This window comes from Haemorhous mexicanus, chromosome 9 (genome assembly GCF_027477595.1).
Source record: "Haemorhous mexicanus isolate bHaeMex1 chromosome 9, bHaeMex1.pri, whole genome shotgun sequence".
NCBI lineage: Eukaryota > Metazoa > Chordata > Aves > Passeriformes > Fringillidae > Haemorhous > Haemorhous mexicanus.
In genome coordinates this window covers 1634667-1655981 of record NC_082349.1, presented here as the reverse complement: position 1 = coordinate 1655981, position 21315 = coordinate 1634667, and the positions used below count along the sequence as shown (strand labels likewise).

General features: G+C 53.1%; 1 protein-coding gene across 1 annotated transcript in view; it reads left to right on the top strand.

Moving 5' to 3' along the window:
• The window catches only part of SGIP1 (SH3GL interacting endocytic adaptor 1), a 57439-nt gene extending 36217 nt beyond the window's left edge, over positions 1 to 21222 (top strand). Inside the window, exons 16-25 of the mRNA XM_059853580.1 lie at positions 1435 to 1556; positions 2277 to 2403; positions 5544 to 5603; positions 11057 to 11168; positions 12287 to 12442; positions 13318 to 13450; positions 13772 to 13974; positions 14726 to 14790; positions 15294 to 15458; positions 16003 to 21222. Of these exons, the coding sequence (XP_059709563.1) occupies positions 1435 to 1556; positions 2277 to 2403; positions 5544 to 5603; positions 11057 to 11168; positions 12287 to 12442; positions 13318 to 13450; positions 13772 to 13974; positions 14726 to 14790; positions 15294 to 15458; positions 16003 to 16025 (1166 nt within the window). The 3' untranslated portion in view covers positions 16026 to 21222. The remainder of the gene's footprint in view (positions 1 to 1434; positions 1557 to 2276; positions 2404 to 5543; positions 5604 to 11056; positions 11169 to 12286; positions 12443 to 13317; positions 13451 to 13771; positions 13975 to 14725; positions 14791 to 15293; positions 15459 to 16002) is intronic.
• The last annotated feature ends 93 nt before the right edge of the window (positions 21223 to 21315 follow it).

Sequence of the window (21315 nt, the reverse complement as noted above, 5' to 3'; positions counted from 1 at the left end):
CAGAACCCTCCCTGACACTCAGTCCTGCAAGGCTTTTTTCCCTCAATATTTCCTATTTTCTCTGGCTTTTTCTTGGGATAAGGAAGGAAAAATTCAAACTTTGGTTCCCAAATTAGGTTTTGAAATAAAAGTGGCTTGAATTCTGGAGTTGTGCAGAGGAATGACTGGAATTTACTCCCTTTAAGCCAGGCCCTCTCTTGTCTGAGCCTGCTTTCCTTTACCTCTTCTTGTTTCTATAAATCCACCTTTGATCTTTGCTTAATCTGAACTATCACCCAAAGAACTCAGGAAATTATTTTCTTGTAAGTGGGAAAATTATTAAGTTATCATCTCATCAGTCTGAGCCATGAGCTGCTGAGATCCATGGAAGCTGGTGACAAACCCTGGCTCAGCTATCCTGGCAATGAGCTCTGAGCTCCCTCCTGTTCCTGCTGCCCTTCGTGTCCTGGGGCCCCCTCTGCCCTCTCTGCCCAGCTCCAGGTCTTGCTGGGCTTGTCCTGGAAGGAATTCCTGTGTGTGGAGCAAAGAAGGCTCCTGGATCTCCCAGGCGGCACATGTTGGAATTCCCATTTGGCCACAGAAATCTCCCTCTGCAGCAGGGTGTGTGTGAGTCCTGAGCTCAGCTCCCTTCTTCAGGAGTCTCTTCCAGAGGGTTGTGAGCTGTGCTGTGCTCCCAGTAAATCCCAAACCTTCCTCTTCCACCCTTCCCCTTCTTTGCTGGGCCAAAGCTTTGCCCTCTGATGAGGATCTATTGTATTTGCGGGGTGCCCCGTGGCAGGGAGCAATGATGAATCTGACTCCATGTTCTCAGAAGGCTAATTTATTATTTTATGATACTATATTATATTACAGAATACTATACTAATGAATACAGAAAGGATAGCTACAGAAGGTTAAAAAGATAACAATGAAACTTGTGACTCTCTCCAGAGTCTTGACTCATCTTGACCCTAATTGGCCAATAAGTCAAAACAATTCACATGAAACCAACGAAACAAGCACCAGTTGGATAAACAATCTCCAAACACATTTCACATGCGAGCACAACACAGGAGAATCAATGAGATAAGAATTTGTTTTCCTTTTTCTCTGAGGCTTCTCAGCTTCCCAGGAGAAATTCTGTGTGAAGGGATTTTTCAGAAACTATGACTGTGACAAGGATCCCTAATTCCCAGCTGTGCCAGCCCTGGAGCAGTGTTTCATCCACCATCCCCTCCCTCCTGCCCGTGTTTTTTGGGAAAGCTGTACGACTCCTCCGATGTCAATTTTGCAGAGAGAACCGGGCACTGAGCAGCCCCTGCCAGGAATCCACGGCCATCATTGCTCCTGGACTGTTCCCTGCACAGCAGCTGGGCTGTGCCCCCTCCACCGGCAGCTCCTGGGGCTCTGGGGTGGGCAGAGCCCGCGGGCACTCACGGCTCCCGTTCGTTGCAGGTTCCTCGTCCCCGGCCCGTCCCGGCACGCCGCTGGCCACGTGTGGCACCCCCCCGCCGCCGCCGCCCCGGCCCCCGTCCCGGCCCAAGCTGCCCCCGGGCAAACCCCCCGTCAGCGACGTGGTACGTGGGGAGGGGCTGGGGGCACGGCACGGCTGTGCCAGGGGTGGCGGGTGGCATTCCCAGTCCGGAACGGGACAGCGGAGCGGGGAGAGCCAGCCGCGGCCACCGGGGTGGGCTGGGCTTCTCCAGGATTTGTGGGTTCCCCGTGGGAAGGGCTGTGCCACCTCTGCTCTGGCAGCCTGGTGATGCCAGCCACGGTGCTCAGTCAGGGCTAGGGCAGAGAATGGGCTGGGGTGGGAATGTGCCCCGGGAAGGGTCTGGGGGCAGAGCAGAGCAGTTCCAGCCTTCCCAGGAGCGGTGTCAGCTCACAGCTGTCCTGTGTGCCACCCCAGGCTGCTCCAGGTAAGGCGTGAGGGCTTTGGGGTTGATGATGAGGGTACAAAATGACCCCAAAGGATCCCTAAGGGCCTGGAGAGCTGGCACCTGGTGGGCACTGCTCCCTGCCCAATGCCCAGCCCATTCCATCCATCCTACGGCCCCTGGAGCTCCCACTCTCAGTGTGGAATCTCCACACCCACCCTCACAGTGGTGGGGGTAATCTATTTTCCCAGCTCCAAGCTAAAATGCCATTGGTACTAAAACAACTCAACTCATTCCAGTTTTTCCTCTGGGGCACGGGCAGAGCAGTCAGGAGGGGTCCAGGCAGAATTTTATTTGTTTGATGCAAATGTTTCTGTGTGGATTTTCTTTAACTTTGTGCTGTTTTATGTTTTTCTCCAGTCCAGGCCTTTTAGCCCTCCTATCCACTCCTCCAGCCCTCCTCCGATAGCACCTTTAGCCCGTGCTGAAAGTACTTCTTCCATTTCTTCCACCAATTCCCTGAGTGCAGCCACCACTCCCACCGTTGGTAAACACACGTAGCACTGCTGTTCTTTCACCTTTCCTAATCCTCCAATAATTCCTGAGGCCTTTTCATTCGTAAGGTCGTTTCTTGGGGTCAGATTCGTTAGTTTCCATCAGGGTTTGAAATGTTAAAAGGGATTTGAGGGGGGTGATGGATCAGGAGGGTGGTGCCGTGAGGGAAGTTGTTCCAAATGTTGTGGGAAATGGATGTTTGGTGAAAGTCAGGGGGATTGTAACAGAAAATGTGGTTCTGGGCTGTAAATTGGGGTAAAATAAGCTTTTTTTTGCAGGGGATACTTGTGCCTGGAGGGGAGTGGGGCTGGAAGCCAGACCTTGGGATTCAGAGATATTAATTCTCTTGGAATGTCTTAAATTCACGTTTACCCTTAAAGCAGTAACAGAAAAGGGGTCTTGGAAAAGAAAGTGGCTCTTCCCAGCCACGTGGCACGTCCTAGGGCAGAACCAAACGCTGCAGTTTCCATCCTGGGAAAAGTGGGGTTTGCCAAAACCCCGGGGCTGAGAGGAGGAATGGGAATCGAGTCTGGCTGGCAGCTCCCAGCTCCAGGCGCTGGGTCCCCCCACGCCTCCCCCTCCATCCCCTCTGTCCCCTCCTGTCCCCTCTGTCCCTGCTGCCGGCGCTCCCCCTCCTCCTCCTCCCCCCTGGCTGCCAGCCCCTCGCTTCCTGCGGCTCCATCTTCTCCAGGATCACCTCCCTCTTTTGTCTTTTCTTCCCAACCCTCTGGAAAACCCGGCCTGGCGGGAGTTCCCGTGCGCTCGGCCACCGCGCTGGCTGCAGCGTTTGTCACCGCTGTCACCGTGGGGAGAGGTGGCACTGCCACCGCCCCCCCTGCGGTGGCCGGAATGTGCCGGTGACGGCGCTGTCCCCGCGGTGCCGGTGGCACCGAGCCCTCCCCGTGGCTTTGCTGGAGTCTCGACTGCGTCTCCGTCCTGTTGTCACCTCACTCTCAGGTGTTGTAGGTGCTCGTGCCTGTTCTGGCTGTCGGTCACTGTCACAGCACCGGGCTGGAAAAAATGTCACCAGGACAGCGAGCCCTGAGCGTCCCCTGTGCCACTGGCAGTGGCCTTAGCAGTGCCTGAGGGCATGGTGGCCACGGGGACACGGCGTTAGGGGAGGGGACAGCCAGGCTGAGGACAGGGACAGTGCCAGGGGCTGTAGGAGGCTGGGAAGGGCGATGGGAGCGAGCTGAGCTCTGCCACCCCAGCTCTTTCAGGTTCTCTGTTTGGAATTTTTTTTTCTCTCATATTTTTGGGATTAAAAGCTGCTGTTTGATGATTTAGGGACCTTCCTGTGCTGAGCAGAGGTGATGAGGTTGCTGGGCTGGAGGGAGAAGCTGGGGTTCCACACCCTCCATGGAGATTTCCTTGGAGCAGAGCCAAAATCGGGGCTCTAGAGTCACCCCTGGCCAGGGAACTCCAAAGGGGGCAGCCAGGAGGAGCATCCCAGATTTTGTAGGTGTTGCTCTCCCATCTCCATGCATAGATTATGCTGAATGGGAAGGGACCCACAGGGATCATTGATCCAACTCCTGTCCTGCACAGACACCCAACATTCCCACCCTGGGCATCCCTGGCAGTGCTGTCCAAACGCTCCTGGAGCTCTGGCAGCCTCGGGGCTGTGCCCATTGCCTGGGGAGCCTGGGCAGTGCCAGCACCCTCTGGATGAGGAACCTTTTCTGCTGGCATCCAGCCTAAACCTTGGGAAAAGCTGGATGGGGCACAGGCAGAGACAGACAGGGTTTGGGGGTCTGCACTGGGAAAGCATCTCCTTGTCCCCACCAAGGTGAGGGCAGGCACTGGTGCTGGGTGAGCATCCAGGGAAACCCACAGCAGAGGAGGAACAAATTTCAATTCCCAAAAGAGGAAAAGCTGGGCTGGGAGGTGTGCAGGGATGGGCAGGTCTGGGATCAGGGACCGCTGCAGGTCCCGGGGGGCTAGGACACCCCAATCCAGCTGGGGCTGGAGTCTGGCTCCACCACATTCCCCGTCCCCCGTGCCCTGTGGCAAAGTCCCACGGAGTTTGTCCGGGAGCAGGGGCAGGGCTGTTCCATCCCCGTGTCCTCCGTGCTGTTCTGGTGTGCTTTCCTCGTTGGCTGCATGTCAGTCTGGACAATTCCTGGCACAGCAAGGAGCTCTTTTGCTCCCGTGTCGGTGCCCCTCCGTCATTTCTGTCTCTGCGTTGATACAAGTGCGCTGCTTGGTTTCACTTGGGATCCGTGTTTTCATTCTTTTTGTGCTCTTTTTTTTCTTTTCTTTTTTTCTTTCTTTCTTTGTTTCCTTTGCGTTTCTTCTGCTTGTGTTATCAGAGGATGATGCTTTTATTGACAAACTGCCCGCGTTTGAAGGGCGCAGTGAAACGCCGGCAGGTACTGTACTAGCAGGGAGCTTGCCGAGAATTCCGCCTTCGGAGCGGCACCCACCGCTCGCAGCACCTTGCATGACAGTTTCTCAGTGACTCAAAGGACTTGGAGGTGGAAGGTTGGCACCTCCCGAATTCCGAAAGGTTCATTTAGCAGCTCCAAAAGCTGTTTGCCCCATCCCCCCCCCCCCCGTCCCGCCCTCACATCCCGAGTTATTCCAGCGTGGTGCCTTTGGAGGCGGCGGGAGCGCAGGGAGCTGCCTGTGATGGGAAGGGAAGGCTCCAGCTAGGATCCGCTGCTCTGTGTGCGTGTGTCCGGTTCTCTGCAAGTGTCGTGTCCTGAGATGCGAGAGCAAACAGCCACGTGTCACTGTCCCTGAGTGTCACTGCGGGGTGGCATGTGGAGCAGCATCCCGCCGGGAATGCTGAGGAGCGCCGGCCCCGCTCCGCGCAGGCAGAACCCGGAGCGCATGAGCCGACAAACCTCTTCTACCGCGGCCAAAAAATATCGAGAGCACCCCTGCAAACCGCTCACCCAGCGGGCAGAACGACTCTTCCATCTGGGCTTCCATAGCTTTGCTTCCCGCTTTCTGTCCCCCGAGCCGGCGGCCGGGTGTCACGCCCCTGTCCCTGCACGTGTGACCGCCCTGCAGCGCCTCGCCCCCTCCCCGTAGCGACATTAATGACCTGCTCTGTGACTCACACTGTGTCCTTCTCTCTCCCTCTCCTTAACCTTTCCCATCCCGCTTCAACTCCTGGCCATACAGAGAATGAACAGCCTTCCCTCGTTTGGTTTGACAGAGGAAAGTTTTATTTGACTTTCGAAGGTAAGTAGTGCAAAGCACACCCGGTAACCACTCGCTCCCCTCGCTCTCTCGCTCCCGGGGTTCCCTTCCGAGGCTCCATCCAATCCAGCTTTCCGGGCTCCATCCAATCCAGCTTTCCGTGCGGAATGCTATGGCTACTTAGATGACATCGCCAGTCCGACCGGAATCGGTTTGATTTGATTTGGTTTGTGCCATTTGTCCCGCTCATCTCTTTTTTTTTTTTTGTTTTTTTGCCTCGATGATTTCATTTTCAAAAAAAAAAAAAAATCCGACCCAAGCAAACCAAAAGCCCAAAGGAACATTCCGAATATTCCCAGACGGAGGTGAAAACCAGGGAGCGGAGCCGCTTGCACTGCCGAGGAACCTGACCCTGCCAGCCAGGGCTTCTCTCCGCGCTCCCCGCTGGCTCCCGGAGCTGGGTGTGGGGAATTCAAACCCCGGGGAGCCGCGTCCGCCGCCTCCTCCGCTGCTCCCGTCCCGCTTTTCGGCAGGAAGGGCTCCGGGAATGCGCTGGACTGCCAGCACCGCCCCGAGCTGCGCCAGGTTCTGCTGCTGGGGTGCTCGGCTGGAGGTGCTGGAGGTTTTGGGGTCCCTCGTGGATGAGAGGCGTTGGGGAGGATGCAGGGAGGGGAAAACCTCGGTTTGGGGCCGATGGCACCTTCTCCGAGCAGTGTCACATCCCAGAGAGGACAATCCCCCAGGCTCTGGGGGCAGCTTCATCCCGCAGGCACGGAGCCAACATTTTCCTTTTAACTGCCGAAGGAGAAGCAGGGGTTTGCCTGCAGCGGGGAGGGATTCCCGCAAATCCCAAGGAAGCACCTGGGAGCTGCTGCGATGCCTGCAGGCAGAGCTGGGGGATGGTTCCATGTGGGATTCCCAAAGTGTCCCCTCCTGCAAAGGAGGGGCCTGGGGTGGCACTGCCTGTCTGGGGAGTGGCCCAGGATGGCACTGCCTGGCTGGGGAGCACAGGGGTGGCCCAGGATGGCACTGCCTGTCTGGGGAGTGGCCCAGGATGGCAGTGCCTGGCTGGGGACAAAAGGAGTGGCCCAGGATGGCAGTGCGTGGCGTGGGCTGCTTGGGATCATGGAGCAAACCCATCCTGGTGACAGTGATGGCTGAGCAGCAGTAGTAGGCAGGGATCAAGGTGGTGACCAGGGGGTTTAGGTCCTTCCTTTCCTCCTTTTTCCAACGTCCCCACTCTGACAGTTCCCGCTTTGATGTCCCTGCTCCGAGGGCATCTCCCAGCTTAGACCCAGGAGGGGTCATGCAGGAGCTGTTTCCTCCTGGTGTTTGGGGCAGTTTTGGTGTTTGCAGCCAAAATCCCCGTTTGGGTTCCCTTTCTCAGGGGCTTGTTGGGAGCTCTGAGAAGAGTTGAGGACAGCAGGGACAGCGTTATCCCTCAGCAGGAATATTCCAGCTCCACATTCCCCCTGCCCTGTGCTTCCTCCCTGCCCCCACCCAGTCCAGCATCAGCACTGCACATTTGGGGCTTTTCCTGTGCCTCGAATCTTAACCTTGGACTGGAATTCTTGGGCTTGGTTCTGGTGGTGTGAACGGTCTGGAGCTGGGGTGGGATTATCCCAGGAATGCAGGAGTGTGGCACTGCCCCAGGATCATCCCACAGCCCAGCAAGGAGTTGTCTCACTTCCACACACTGGATTTCCTCATTGAGCTCTAAATATTGAAGTCCAACTTGAAAATTAAAAAAATATAAATTTCATGTGCAGGGAAGTGAGAAGGGATCTGCTGAGTTTGGTGTCTGGAACTCAGGGCATGGAATGCCAGAAGGGAAATTATGGTTTCTTTCTGGATTTGGGTTTGTTTGTTTGTTTGTTTGTTTTTGGTTTGGTGTGTTTTGGGGTTTTTTTGTGGCAAGATCCATGTGCTTGATGAATATGGGGAAATTTGTCCCTGTGTGGAAGGAGATGTGGTGATGCTCTCATGTTCTGGGATCCCTGGCTACTCCACAGCTGCATTTTCCACCTCTTTTGTAGGGAAAAATAAGGCAAATTGAGCTGGTCTGCTGCTTATGGCTGGATCCAAAGCCCCATGAAGTGGATTTATTTTTTTTTCTCTGTTACTATCAGGTCATTTGTGCAAATGAAATGTTTATAAAAATGACTTTTGAAGCAGGAGCTGAAAAGGCAGGTTTGGGGTGGAGCTGTGCCACACCAACTGGATTTCTCTCAGGTTTCTGGACAATAATTGCAATGCTTATAATAGTTTATACTTTTCTGCTTTAGTGAAAACATGAGCGTAAAAATTAATTTATTCCCTGAAGCCATGAAGGGAAGGATTTATGGATTCATGAGGGAACCAAGAACCCCAATTCCACCCACATGACCTCCAGACCATTAAAAATGAGGATGTTTTGTTCTTGTTGCTGCTCAGATGGACTCACATTCCCACATCCCAGCTGAGCCTGGGGATCCAGGAGATCTCCCTGTTTATTTCTGATTTTTCATCCTGGAGAATCAAAGACGCAGATGCAGAGGGACAGAGGGAAAAGGAGAGATGAAAAATGAGGAGAAGAGTGTGGTGCTGTGGCAGACCCCTGGCCCACATTCCATGGCCTGGTGTGGGTTCCAGGCCAAGCCCAGCTGGAATTTGTGCATTTGGGGAGTGGAGATTTCCTTCTCCAAGGAATGATGATTCCGTTGCCAAGCCCTTTCTTGTGCCTTCCCTAGGAGCCAAGCCTGAGGCTCCTCTGCTGGTTGGCACCTCTTCCATAGCCAGACTTTGTGGGTGTTTTTGGATCCCATCTGGTGAGGGCACACCTCGAGTGCTGTGCCCAGTTCTGGGCCCTCAGTTTGGGAAGGACAGTGAGACACTTGAGAGTGTCCAGAGGGGGCAGTGAGGCTGGAGAGGGGCTGGGAACACAAACCCTGAGAGGAGCCCCTGAGGGAGCTGGGGGTGCTCAGCCTGGAGAAAAGGAGACTCAGGGCTGCCCTCATCACTCTCACAGCTCCTGAAAGGTGCCTGTGCTCAGCTGGGGCTGGGCTCTGTCTCCAGCAGCACTGACACAACCAGAGCACACAGCCTCCAGCTGCACCAAGGCAAATACAGGTTGGATAGCAGGGAAAAGTTTTTTCCAGAAAGGGGGATAAAGTTCTGGAATGGCTGCCCGGGGAGGTGCTGGAGTCCCCATCCCTGGGTGTGTTTAACAAAGCCTGGATGTGGCACTGGGTGCCAGGCTTGAGTTGGGGTGTTGGGGCTGGGTTGGACTCAATGGTCTTGGATGTCTCTTCCAACCTGGTGATTCTGGGAATTCTGTGATTCTGGGAATTCTGTGATTTTGTGAATTCTGTGAATTTCCAGGTGGATGCAGTGGGAATGTCCCACTGCCAGGGTATCAGCTGTGTTTGATGCTCTGAGCTGTTGTTGCTCTGGGTGGGCAGTAAGGATTTGCTCCCGGTGGTGTCTTTGGGAAGGATTTTTAGAAAATGTTGTCCTGCACGTCCCCTCAGTCCTGGGGTTTTGGGATGTGGTGTCCTGTGGTTTTGGGGACCATGCCCTCATCTGGAACTGTGTCTGTTCTTCAGTGGGAATTCCACCAGGGAATCCCTGATGGATATCCTGGGCTGTGGCCTCAGGAGCAGGAGGCTCTGGGCTCATTAGGATAATGAATGTGTGTGTGGCCGTGGGTCTGGTGTGTGTGGGTGAGGTGTTCCAGGAACAGCAGGATCCACTCCCTGAGCACCCCCATCCCGGCCTGCAGCTGCAATCCCTGATTCCCCCGAGCCTCCCCGGGGTGGCACCGAGAGGGACACGTGTGGCTCCATCAGTGTTTTACACTTTAAGGCTGCATTAGGCACTGGAAGGGAAAATCCCTCATCTGTGCCTCCAGGAAAGAGCACTTAGGATTTATCCATTAACGTGCGGGTGCCTCGGGGAGGAGTGAGGATTCCTCCTTGCTGGTGGAAACCATCATTTCTCCCATTAACGTACCCAAACTCAGAGTGTCATTGAAGTGACAGAAGTGCATCTCCCAGGAGATGTTGCAAATCCCAATTTCCTGCTCCCAAACCCCTGTTTGTTCCCAGGGGCAGCAGCAGAGAAAGAAGGGAAGGGATCATTTCTGAGGATGGGCCAAGCAGAAGAGCTCACCAGGAATGTAACACCTTTTGCTCAGCTTTGCTTCCCCCTTATCCTCTGCCTGTGGAAGTGCTGCCCTTCTCTGGGCTGGAGTTGGAATTCCTGTGGCTTTGGAATTCCTACAGCTTTGGTTGGAGCTGGCAGGTGCTTGTATGCTCCTAGCAAAGCCCGGGCTGGATCTGTCCCCACTTCCACCTGCCTGGCAGGGATGGTGATGGACTGAGGGGGTCCCTGGATAAGCTGCTCCTCTGGAGTCCTTTGCTGTTCCTTTTCAGCAGATCTGGGGCAAAATAATCCTCATGCTTCACCCAGTGTACAGGATGTGGTACTTTAAAAAGGTTCCACTCCAGGGCAGGGAGTGACCTCTCCAGGATTTTTTTGGCTGTCGGTGGGAACGACACCTTGGACATCTGGGCTGATCTTTGGATACTTTCCATGGGGAAGAGGTGTGGGCTTGGCTGTGCCAACCCCTTGGTGGCGGGCACAGGACTTGTGGTCCCTCAGAGGGTTTCCAGCACACCTGGAGCTCCTGAGGAGCACTTGCAGTGATGATTTCATCCTCAAATGTCTTTTGGAAGCAACGATTCCTGGCCAGCAAAGGGAAACCTGTGTGTGATCCTGCAGGGCTGAGTTATTTTAGAGCCTGGCAAGTGTCCAAGGATGCACAGCAACACCAAGGCGAGCTTTTCCTCTTTTCCAAATCACGGAATCCTAGAATGATTTGCTTTGGAAAGAACCTCAAATCTCAGCTCCTTCCAGCTTGTTCCAACTTCCACTATCCCAGGTGGCTCCTGTCCAAGCTGGCCTTGGACACTTCCAGGGATCCAGGGGCAGCCACAGCTTCTCTGGGCAAGCTGTGCCAGTGCCTCTGTTTTTCCAGGTTTCTGATGATTTGCAGATTTCCTGTTGGGCACTGAGGGTTTCATGGAGCAAGTGGGGTGTGCAGGATGCTCCAGGCATCCACAGGGCAGGAAAGGAGAGCAGAGCAGAGTGTGCCAGGGATTGTGGGAGCCCCCTCAGCTCGGGGGGGACATCAGGGAGACACTGCCAACACCCCGATCCCCGGGGTGACACAATGAACCCGCCCAGCCCCTTGTTGCGGGCCCCAAAAGCGACTGCAAAAACTGTCATGCAAAGCCTGCCGCGTGGCAGCCCCGCATGCTGCTCCCGCCTGGCCTCCTCCATCCTTTTCTTTGCTTGCTTTTGGCAGCGGGGCGGGGGCAGAGATCATTTCCCAAACGTTTCGAAAGCCTCATCAGAAGCCTGGGGGGTTTTGGTGATTCTTTGCCCATGGAGTCAGGCTGGGGGCACGGCGAGGTGCCCGGCAGGTGCCAAGGGGGCTGTTTGCTCTGTTGCAGGCTCGTCACGGGGCCCCAGCCCCCTGACCATGGGGGCACAGGACACCCTGCCCGTGGCCGCCGCCTTCACCGAAACCGTCAACGCGTACTTCAAAGGGGCTGACCCCAACAAGTAGGTGCCGACCCCCGGGGTGTCCCTGCCGTGGGGACAGTGGGGGGCGATGAGGGGTTTGTCAGGGATGAGGAGGGAGGCTGAGGATTCCTCTGGCTCTGGCCCAGGGGGTTTTCCAGATGCTTTCTGTCCCAGCTGGGTAGTCAGAAACTGATGTCTTGTGCAGGCTGCCCTGGAGCAGAGGCTGGACAGAGCTACAGAATAAAGCAGGATTTATTCCAAGGATCTCCTCCATGAACCCACCTTGGGCAGCACCAGAGCCCAGCCAGGGCTGCACCCAAGATGACCCAAAATGGCCCCAAAATGCACGGCCGGGCACGGGGTCTCTCCCTGGGATCAGCTCTGCTCCATTTGCACCTTGCAGTTCGTTGTCCCAGCCCAGCTTTAGCCCAGGCACTCCCACCCTGCTTGTTTTTCTCTCTCCAGCCCACGGGGTTTGTGCTCCTGGGCTGAGATTTGGGTCATTTGTCCTTGGTGCCCAGCTGGAGCAGGAATTGTTTTGTCTCCCTGCTCTGCGCAGAACTCACCATTCCTTGATGTAAAGCCCAGACCCACCCACTAAAGCAGCACAGAGTGTGAAAATAGAAAAGCTAAAACCTGCGGCATCAGGACAGGAGGTGATGTGGCCTGGGTGTCCAGGGGCAGGGCACTGCTGTGGTGCCCCGTTTCAAAATGTTCCTGCTGTGGGAAAGGGAGGTGAGGACTTTGTGTGAGGAATCTCAGAGAGCAGCACAGGAAGGGTGGCAGGGGGGCTGCAGCCTTCCCCTCCCGTGCCTGGCCAACACAGGATGGCATTCCAACAGAAACTTGGAGGGGTTTCCCACGTATGTTTTAAGACCCTCTAATAGATAAAACCCAAAAGGGACGACCAAAGACAAATTAATTTCACTGAAATACTGAATAACAGCAAAAATAAGAAGCTTCAAACAGGGTTTATTTAAGCAGATCCCTGTCAGCCTTTGTGCTGTTTCTGTTCTCTGTGAGATCCCCAGAGGTTCAGATGGTGTAGGATGGGGAAGGGGGGACTGTCCCCACACCATCCATGGTGCCAGCCCTCCCTCGCTGCTGCATTTTGAGCCCCCTTTGCTCCCCCTGGCTCTCTGTGCTGGGCGCTGCAGGTGCATCGTGAAGATCACGGGGGAGATGGTGCTGTCCTTCCCGGCGGGCATCACCCGACACTTTGCCAACAACCCCGCCCCAGCCGTGCTCACCTTCCGCGTGCTCAACTTCAACAGGCTGGAGCACGTCCTGCCAAACCCCCAGCTCCTCTGCTGGTAAGTCCTTCCCCGGCAGCATCCCAGGGGAGGGAGGGATTCCGGGAAAACGGGGTGTTTGCAAAAACACATGGCCTGAAGTATCTTCCTTGGGAGCACGTGCTGATGGTGGGAGGGAAACTCTCAAACCCTTAAATACCTGATGAAATCCCAGAAGGGTTTGGGTTGATAGAACATCAGGATTATCCTCATATCAGGATTACCCCATGGCAGGGACACCTCCCACTGTCCCAGGTGCTCCCAGTCCCAATGTCCAGCCTGGCCCTGGACACTGCCAGGATTCAGGGACAGCCACAGCTGCTCTGGGCACCTGTGCCAGGGCCTGCCCACCCTGCCAGGGAACAATTCCCAATTCCCAATCTCCCATCCAGCCCTGCCCTCTGGCAGTGGAAGCCATTCCCTGGGTCCTGTCCCTCAGGCCTTGTCCCCAGTCCCTCTCCAGCTCTCCTGGAGCCCCTCCAGGCCCTGCCAGGGGCTCTGAGCTCTCCCTGGATCCTTCTCCTCTCCAGGTGAGCACCCCCAGGTGTCCCAGCCTGGCTCCAGAGGGGCTCCTGCCCTGCAGCAGCTCCATTGATTCCTCTGGGCTCTCTCCAGCAGCTCCAGGTGCTGCTGATGTTGGCCCTAGGGCTGGGGCAGCTCTGCAGGTGGGGCCTCACCTGGGAGGGGCAGAGGGGCAGAATCCCCCTTTTCCTGCTGCCCACACTGGGGCATCAGCCCAAGACTTGGGGGATGCAGATGGATCAGGACAAGCCAGAGCTGGGCGGGAGGGAGCCAGTGTTCCTCTGGAGGTGGGATTGAGTTCAATCCTGTGCTGTGTAGAACAGCCCCCTACTGCTCAGGCAGGTTATCCAAAGGGCTCCTTCTCCTCTGTGCAGTGACAACGTGCAGAGTGACTCCAACTCCAAGGAGTTCTGGGTCAACATGCCAAATCTGATGACTCACCTAAAGAAGGTATCGGAACAGAAACCTCAAGCCACCTATTACAATGTGGATATGCTCAAATACCAGGTAGGGTTTTTTTTGTGAGATAAAATTGTGAAAAAAAAAAAAAAAAAAAAAACCAAAATAGAAGTGTGCTGATTATGGCTGTAAAAAAATGGTAAATGTAAAAGATGGTGTTTCCCTAGTGCAGAGTGGAGCTAATGTGAGGTGGGGGCTTGTTGTCCCACTGTTCCTTCTGTGTGGCACTGGGTTGTCTGGCTTTAAGCCCAGTACTAAATTCAGGGGGAATTCAAGGTCTTGCCTCCAAGTGCGATGTCCGCGTCTGTAAAACGGGATTTCTCCCTTCAGCCCTACGGAAACTAAATGTTTTTTCTGTCATTTTGGAAGGTGTCTGCCCAGGGTATTCAGTCTACTCCATTAAACCTTGCAGTGAGCTGGCGGTGTGACCCTGCAAGCACTGACCTGCGCATCGACTACAAATACAATACAGAGGCAATGACCACGCCTGTAGCTCTAAACAACGTCCAGTTCCTCGTCCCCGTCGACGGAGGAGTAACCAAACTTCAAGCTGTGCTTCCTCCTGCTGTCTGGTAGGGATTGCTCATCCTGTCCCTGCCTAGAATCCCCCTCCTGCTGCAGGAGGGTCCGTGGGTGGGAGCTGGGCACACGCTGAGGACCCAAACCTGCCCTCCTCTTGTAGGAGGAAATGTTTAACCCCACTCCGATTCCCTCTCTCCTGCCATTCCCACAGGAAAATGGTCAGAGATGAAGGGACATGTGCAGGCAGCAGAGCATCAGCCCTTATTTTGTGTTTTGGCTGCTTTACCCAGGGTTTAGAGGGATGCACAGGCAGGCCCTGGCACAGAGTGCCCAGAGCAGCTGGGGCTGCCCCTGGATCCCTGGCAGTGCCCAAGGCCAGGCTGGACACTGGGGCTGGAGCAGCCTGGGACAGTGGGAGGTGTCCCTGCCATGGCAGGGATGGCACTCACTGAGTTTTAAGGTCCCTTCCAACCCAAGCAGTCTGAGATTCATGGAAGGACGTGTGGCTGTTGCTGCTGTAGGCGCTGGCACATTTCCATGTCTCTTCTCACCTGCAATCCTCATAACAATCATACAAATCTTTTGTTTGGAAAAGACTTCTAAGACTATCAAGTCCAACCATGACTTGAACTTTCACTTGCTGTGAAACCCAAATCCAAGCTCACAGAATTGCTGCTCAAGAGAGCAGCACTAAAGTAGCTCCCCCCCACCTCCCCACACCCCCAGGCTTTAGCAAAATTCAAATTATTTCTTGGCAGTTTCTTGATTCCTACAGAAATGCTCTTCTCCATGTGTTTGCAGGAATGCTGAACAGCAAAGGATATTGTGGAAGATCCCTGATATCTCCCAGAAGTCAGAAAATGGAGGTAATCCTGCAAATAAGCATGTCACTATCTCAGAATCCTTCAGGCAGGCACGGACCCGCTGACGGCCCCGGCCCACAAGCCCAGACACTCGGGTTCCTGCTGGGGCTTGCTGGGGACAAAGCTATTTAATTTTGGAGCTCAAAAAGCAGGGCTATGTGCCACCAGCGCTGCTTTGCCAACCCCCTTGGCATCCCGAGGGGCATTCACACACCGGGCTGGGATGTGGTGGGGTGCCAAGTCCTCAGCTCCCCTCTGCTCCGAGGCTGAGGCCCCACTGGGAGGACTGCTGTCTCCCACAGGAGGTTTTCCACGTGGAAAGCTGTTCCTAGCGCTGGGACGTGTGAAAAGCCGAATCCTGCTGGGCGGATGAGGGGGTTTGGCTCTGCCCGCCCGGGGATGCTGCGGGGCCGGTCCCGGCGCGGCTCCGGTGGCGCTTTGGCCGTGCCGGGATGCTCCGAGTGCCCCTCGGTGCTCACCGGCTCTCTCTGCCCTTCCAACCGCAGGTGTGGGCTCGCTGCTGGCGCGGTTCCAGCTGTCGGAGGGGCCGAGCTCGCCGGCCCCGCTGGCCGTGCAGTTCACCAGCGAGGGCAGCACCTTGTCCAGCTGCGACATCGAGCTGGTGGGCGCCGGCTACCGCTTCTCCCTCATCAAGAAGAGGTTTGCAGCAGGTGAGTGCCTCACCGGCGGCTCCGGTGTCCCCGCAGGTCCCCTCGGGCCGTGCCGGGATGCCGGGAGTGCTGGTGCTGTGTGTCTGCACACTGCGGCTCGGGCAGGGGGGGACAGAGGGACAGCCTGCGTGAAATAAATCCTGCTGCCACCTGCCAGCCTTGGGTTTCATGGCTCATGCCTGCTCCTGCATGAAAGGCAAGGGCTGGCATCTCCAGGAAGAGCTATTGCCCCGTTGCTGCAGAGAATAACAAGGACTTTTTCTCATTGCTGCAGAAAATAACGAGGATTTTTCCTCATTGCTGCAGAAAATAAGGAGGATTTTTCCTCATTGCTGCAGAAAATAACGAGGATTTTTCCTCATTGCTGCAGAAAATAACGAGGATTTTTCCTCATTGCTGCAGAAAATAACGAGGATTTTTCCTCATGGTTGCAGAGAATAAGGAGGATTTTCCCGTGGGCAGGAGGGGCTGGTGGAGGTGGGCAAAAACTCCTGGGACTCAGGGCTGCTCCCTCCCCCCAGCTGATTTCTGATCCCGTTTCTAGGTAAATATTTGGCGGATAACTGATGGAAGCTTATGCAAGTCCATGGAAAATACTATGGAAAATACCCAAGGACTGCTGTGTGTGGAACGGGTTTTAATTACAGTTTAAGGAAAATGAACTAAATCCTGCACTCGGGACATTTCTGTTGGAAGTGTCGACAACTTTCAGCATTTTTTTTCCTTGGAAAACACCGTCTTGACCAGTCCTCCAGTATTTACTTCTAGATGTAACATTGTTAATGGTTTTAAAATGTAATTATTGTATTTGTAAATTGTACTCATTCCAGTAAGGCTGTATTTTGGCAGTTAGACACTTGAGTTTTAGCATTTTACCATTCATGAAATGGATGTAATTTAAACTGTGGTATATAAATCTAATAGTAGTACTGTTGAATGGCACAATGCTTACAGAGGTAGATTGCATTTTGTCAATATATACAATTTAAATACGATACTGGTAGCTGTTATGAAGGGGGTGCCTCATCAAAAGAGAGTTCAGTAGGGCCCACAGGCTGATTTAATTTTCCTTCAGTCCTTAGTACGTCTCACAGCAATCAACAAAAACCTTCAGGTTGAGCTGGTTTAACTCCAGAAAAATATTCTTGGAAAGGTGGAGGTTCCTAGGACAGTCTCCCAGGAAGGAAATCTCACTTCTGCAAGGAGTACTGACTCCAAATTTCCAGCCCTGTGTTCTCTTACAGCTGCAGATTCCCTGTTGGAATCCCAGCAGCTCTTCCCTGCCCCGTGCCCAGATATTTTGCAGGGATACAGATGAGGAAAGAAGCAGCAAAGAGGCTGGGTGGTCCCTCTGAGCTCCCAGCACTGGCACAAAATGTCACTGCTGGCCTCAAGGATGTGTTTTCCCAGCTGCCTCCGGACGTTTGGTTGTGTTTTTATGTTGCTTTGCTGGCTTTTTTCTGCCTTTGCCCCCCATTTTTGAAAGCTCTACGGGTTTAGAAAATGCTTTACAGGATTGCAGCCACACCTGCTTCTCTATTTTAGCACTCAGGCAGGGAAATGTGTATGGAAAAACACTGGGAAAGAATTCCCCAGGGAGCAGGAGCAGCATGGGGGCTGTTGATAGCAGCCAGGGCAGGAGCCCAGCTCGCCAGCACTGGGAGTAGCTGTCTTATAGAGATGGGAAAACACATGGAAGTGCTAAACTGGAGAATGGGGGACAAAATATTATCCCTCTGTGTTTTCCCTGTCCCACTGAGTGCTGCTGATTGCCGTGGATCTCATCCCACTCCTGGCAGCACGGTGAGAGAGTTGGTGGCATTCATGTGCTGCAGCTGCTGAGCTGGGCTTGTGAAACAAGAAAATTTGGCAATTTTTGAAAGAAAAATGAAGGAATCTTTGTGAGATTAAACACAGATGCACAGAAGAGCATCCATGAATGGCGTGCTGGGACTTTGGGAATGTGTAAGGTGACAAAAATGCTGATTTTCCAGGTGTTGCCAGGATTAGAGTGGTGAATTTACATTGGAAAACAGCCTGGGCATTTTGGGAAGTGCTTGCTCAGAGAGCAGTTTGATGAAGGAAAACAGAGATCTGTGCCCATCTTGAGAGAAAAGAAGGAAATGTGGGGATATTTCAGGTGTGAGGTGGCTCCTAGGCTGAGATCTGGGGGGTGAGCTGTGCGTGAGGTGACAGAAGGCAGCAGCACGAAAGGAAAAGCACAATTTGCTCCTGCAGCTTCCCACATCCTCACAGCTTTTGGGAGTGCACTCCCCAGTGTTCCACTCCATGAATGATTTTCCCCCTGAACTGGAAATTTGTATAAAGTGTGCAGCTCACCCCTTTCTGATAGAAATATAGGGGTAAACCCTAAGAATCAGGTTTATGGTATGTACAATTGCTCCAAACCCATCCTTCCAAAAGAGATCTATGGCATAGACCTGAAAAAAATGGATTTATAATGTAAATAATACCAGAACATAGAGATTTTACTTTATATTTCATTTGAAAGACAAGGTGTTTACATAAGCATTGGGTTTTTGCGTGCTTTTTAAACAGAAAAACCCATAACCCAAAGCTCCCAAGCTCATCCTGTTTGAGCTGGTGAACAAAACAGAGGTCACTTTTTGGGGACGCAGCCCTCACAGCCTGGAGAGAGAGATGGGGACAGCCTGGGACATTTTGTCCTATTTCTGGGACATGTGGGATGTGCCAGCACTCCCAGCCCCACAGGGACACAGTCCCAGCTCCGGGCATTGGCAGCTGACACCAACCCTGTGACACTGGGACCAAAAGCAGCAATTTGGGACAGGTTTTTCCACCCTGCTCTCGCCAGTTTTTGGCACAGGGTTTTCTCAGAGTGCCCCGGGGTTTGTTGGGAGTTTGGTGAGAGCACCTGGCTCCAGAGAGGGACCTGTGGTGCTCAGGGCATTTAAGCTCTGCCAGCTTCACCTTGGCTTTTAGGAAGGAAAATCTGTGTATTTGCAGGGATTTCATCTGATTGGGGTTGCCTGGCCCCTCACAGAGAGCAGGGAGGTGAAATGGCACTGATTTTGTTCCATACAGACCCCAGACTGGTTTGGGTGGAAAGGGATCTTAAAAATCATCCTGTTCCACCCCTGCCATGGCAGGGACACCTCCCACTGCCCCAGGCTGCTCCAGCCTGGCCCTGGACACTACCAGGATCCAGGGACAGCCACAGCTGCTCTGGGAATTCCATCCCAAGGCCTCCCCACCCTCACAGGAATAATCCCACTCAATCTCCCATCCAGCCCTGCCCTCTGGCAGTGGGAGCCATTCCCTGGGTCCTGTCCCTCCATCCTTGTCCCCAGTCCCTCTCCAGCTCTCCTGGAGCCCCTTCAGGCCCTGCCAGGGGCTCTGAGCTCTCCCTGGATCCTTCTCCTCTCCAGGTGAGCACCCCCAGCTCTCCCAGCCCGGCTCCAGCCCTGGAGCATTCCCAGACTGAAGCACCACAGCTCTGTTTCCCAGCAGGGCTTTTCCTGAGTCAGGCTGAGGCTGGAGAGGGGGCTCAGCCCTCTGGCACCCCCAAGCTCAGCAGCACCAGGATCAATTTGGGTGAGCAGAAGGATAAATAAAGGAGGCATTCAATCACAAATATGTGAATGCATGCACAGAAAGGCTTTAGCTGCATTCCTTCCATGGCCATTCCCCTTTAGACTCTGTCCTCAGCAGCCTCTCCCAAAGGAATTTTCCCCTGGGAATTGGCAGCCCACACCTGCAGAGTCAAGGTCCCACTGGCAGAGCAGGAGAGTTTTTCCCCATGGACACCTTCAGACTTGGAATCTTGCATGGTAGGAGCAGGAAGTCTTTGCCACCTTTCTGTTGTTTGTTGCAAACAGTCACAGTTCTCAGCCAGCTCCCGGTGCTCCTCACAGGAGACCTTTCAGAGCAGTTTCCTGCTTTAACAATATTTCTTAAGAACTCTGAAATCTCTCAATAGTAGGAAAAAACACCAAACACTGAGCTTTTCACTTGGTGTCTGCATTTGTTCTTAAATATCACTGCCCTGTTTACATCTTCTTGCTTTTGTTGTCATTTGGTATTCCAGTGAAATTAATTTGTCTTCGCTCCGCTCTTTCAGGGTTTATCTGTAATTTTTTAAAACATAAGTGGGAAAAACCTGCAAGTTTCTGCTGGAATGCCCTCCCTTTTTAGCCAGGCAGAGCAGGGATGGGAAGAAAAGGTACAGAACCCCTGCCACCCTTCCTGGGCTGCTCTCTGGGATTCCTCCAGCAGGAGCATCCTAAAAAAAGAGTCACCACCTCTTCTCCCAGCAGAAGCATTTTTCAATGGCTGGAGTGCACTGAAAAGGTGACAGATTTTTAATTTACCTAAGAGAGAGTCAAACGTTTTTTCCCCTACCCTTTTGTGGTTTTTATGTGAAAACATCTTGGTTAAAACCCCTAATTTTGAAGCTAGTCATGACCAAAATACGCAATGCCATGCTGTTGTACTTTCCAGGTTAGAAATTTCTGTCTCAAAGATTTCATTTCACAGCCAGAATTCTTCTGTTCCTCTTTTCCTCACGATTTCCCAAGGAAATGAATCCGTGTAGAGCCAGGGAGGTTTTATGATAATCAGGATTATTCCAGTCAGGATTTTAATTCTTCTTTCACTGCAAGGCCAGGAAAAGATTTGCAGGAATACGCCCCGCTCCTGCCTGCCTTCCCTTGTCCCTTTAGGAGGGATGATGCTGCTGGCAGTGGTTCTTGGAACCAGGAATTGTTGGTGTGATGCTCTTCAAAGGCCTGGGGACAAGCAGGATGTGGTGGAACACACCAGATCCCAGCGAGGCTTTAGGGATGCCTGGTTCTTCCATTAGAAATTCAGGTTTTCTGGGACAGCAGGAATTGCTGTGGGTGTTGGGCTCCTCATCCATGCAGGAAGGGGTTTTTCACTCCCAAACGCTGTAAGGTTGATGAAATCCCCTGGGTGCTGGGATGACATAAAACAAACGGAGATGTGGTGTGGTCTGAGCCAGGATTTGAGTTGGGATGTGCCAGGAAGCTCCCAGGGCTGGTGGGAGGAGAGCCCAGGATGTGAGACAACCCCACTGTGACACCCCAGCAGTGAATCAGATATCCCCAGGTATCACCCTGGACCACTTAATGAACTCCCTTGTGTAAAAAATGTTTATAAATATTTGTGGATGAAGATACACAAGTCTATTTTTAAGATTTAAGTTAAATAAGTTAATGAATGGCTGGCCTTTTCTGCCTGAACGTGCAATGAGATATATTATACCCTTACTCTACGATGGCCTAGGTACTGCTTAGTCTGTGATGAAAACTTTGCTGCTTTCCTACTGTTCTCAGAGAAAAAGAAAAACAAACAACCTATAAAAGACGTACAGGTTTGTTGCACAGGGACTACTGCAGCGAAGCTTTGTATTTGACCACTGGTAATATGAATGTGTTGTAATTGACTTGTTGAAGATAATCATGAAACAACATATTTTAAATGTTACTTGCCTTATAGATTAGAGTACGACTATGTGGATATCATTTTTGTAAATACTGTTTTTTATAAATGTCTTTCCTCCATCCTCCCCGTCACCAATTTCACCGACTCTCAAATATGCAATTATTTACCATGCAGAGCGTTGTGACAAAGAAATCCCCACGTCAGAACAAAGTTTATTCATTCTATACATAAGAACCACATGAAATACCCAACTGAGTTGCAATTTAAATGTGATTATTATTATTTTTTTCCTTGAAAATAAACAAAAAAACGTAAAACATTTCTTTTCCTGAGCCAGTTTTGCTTCCATGTGCAGGAGCACCCAGAGGAGCGGGCAGAGGGATTGAAGGTCAGCCCAAAAAAGGGTCCCTGT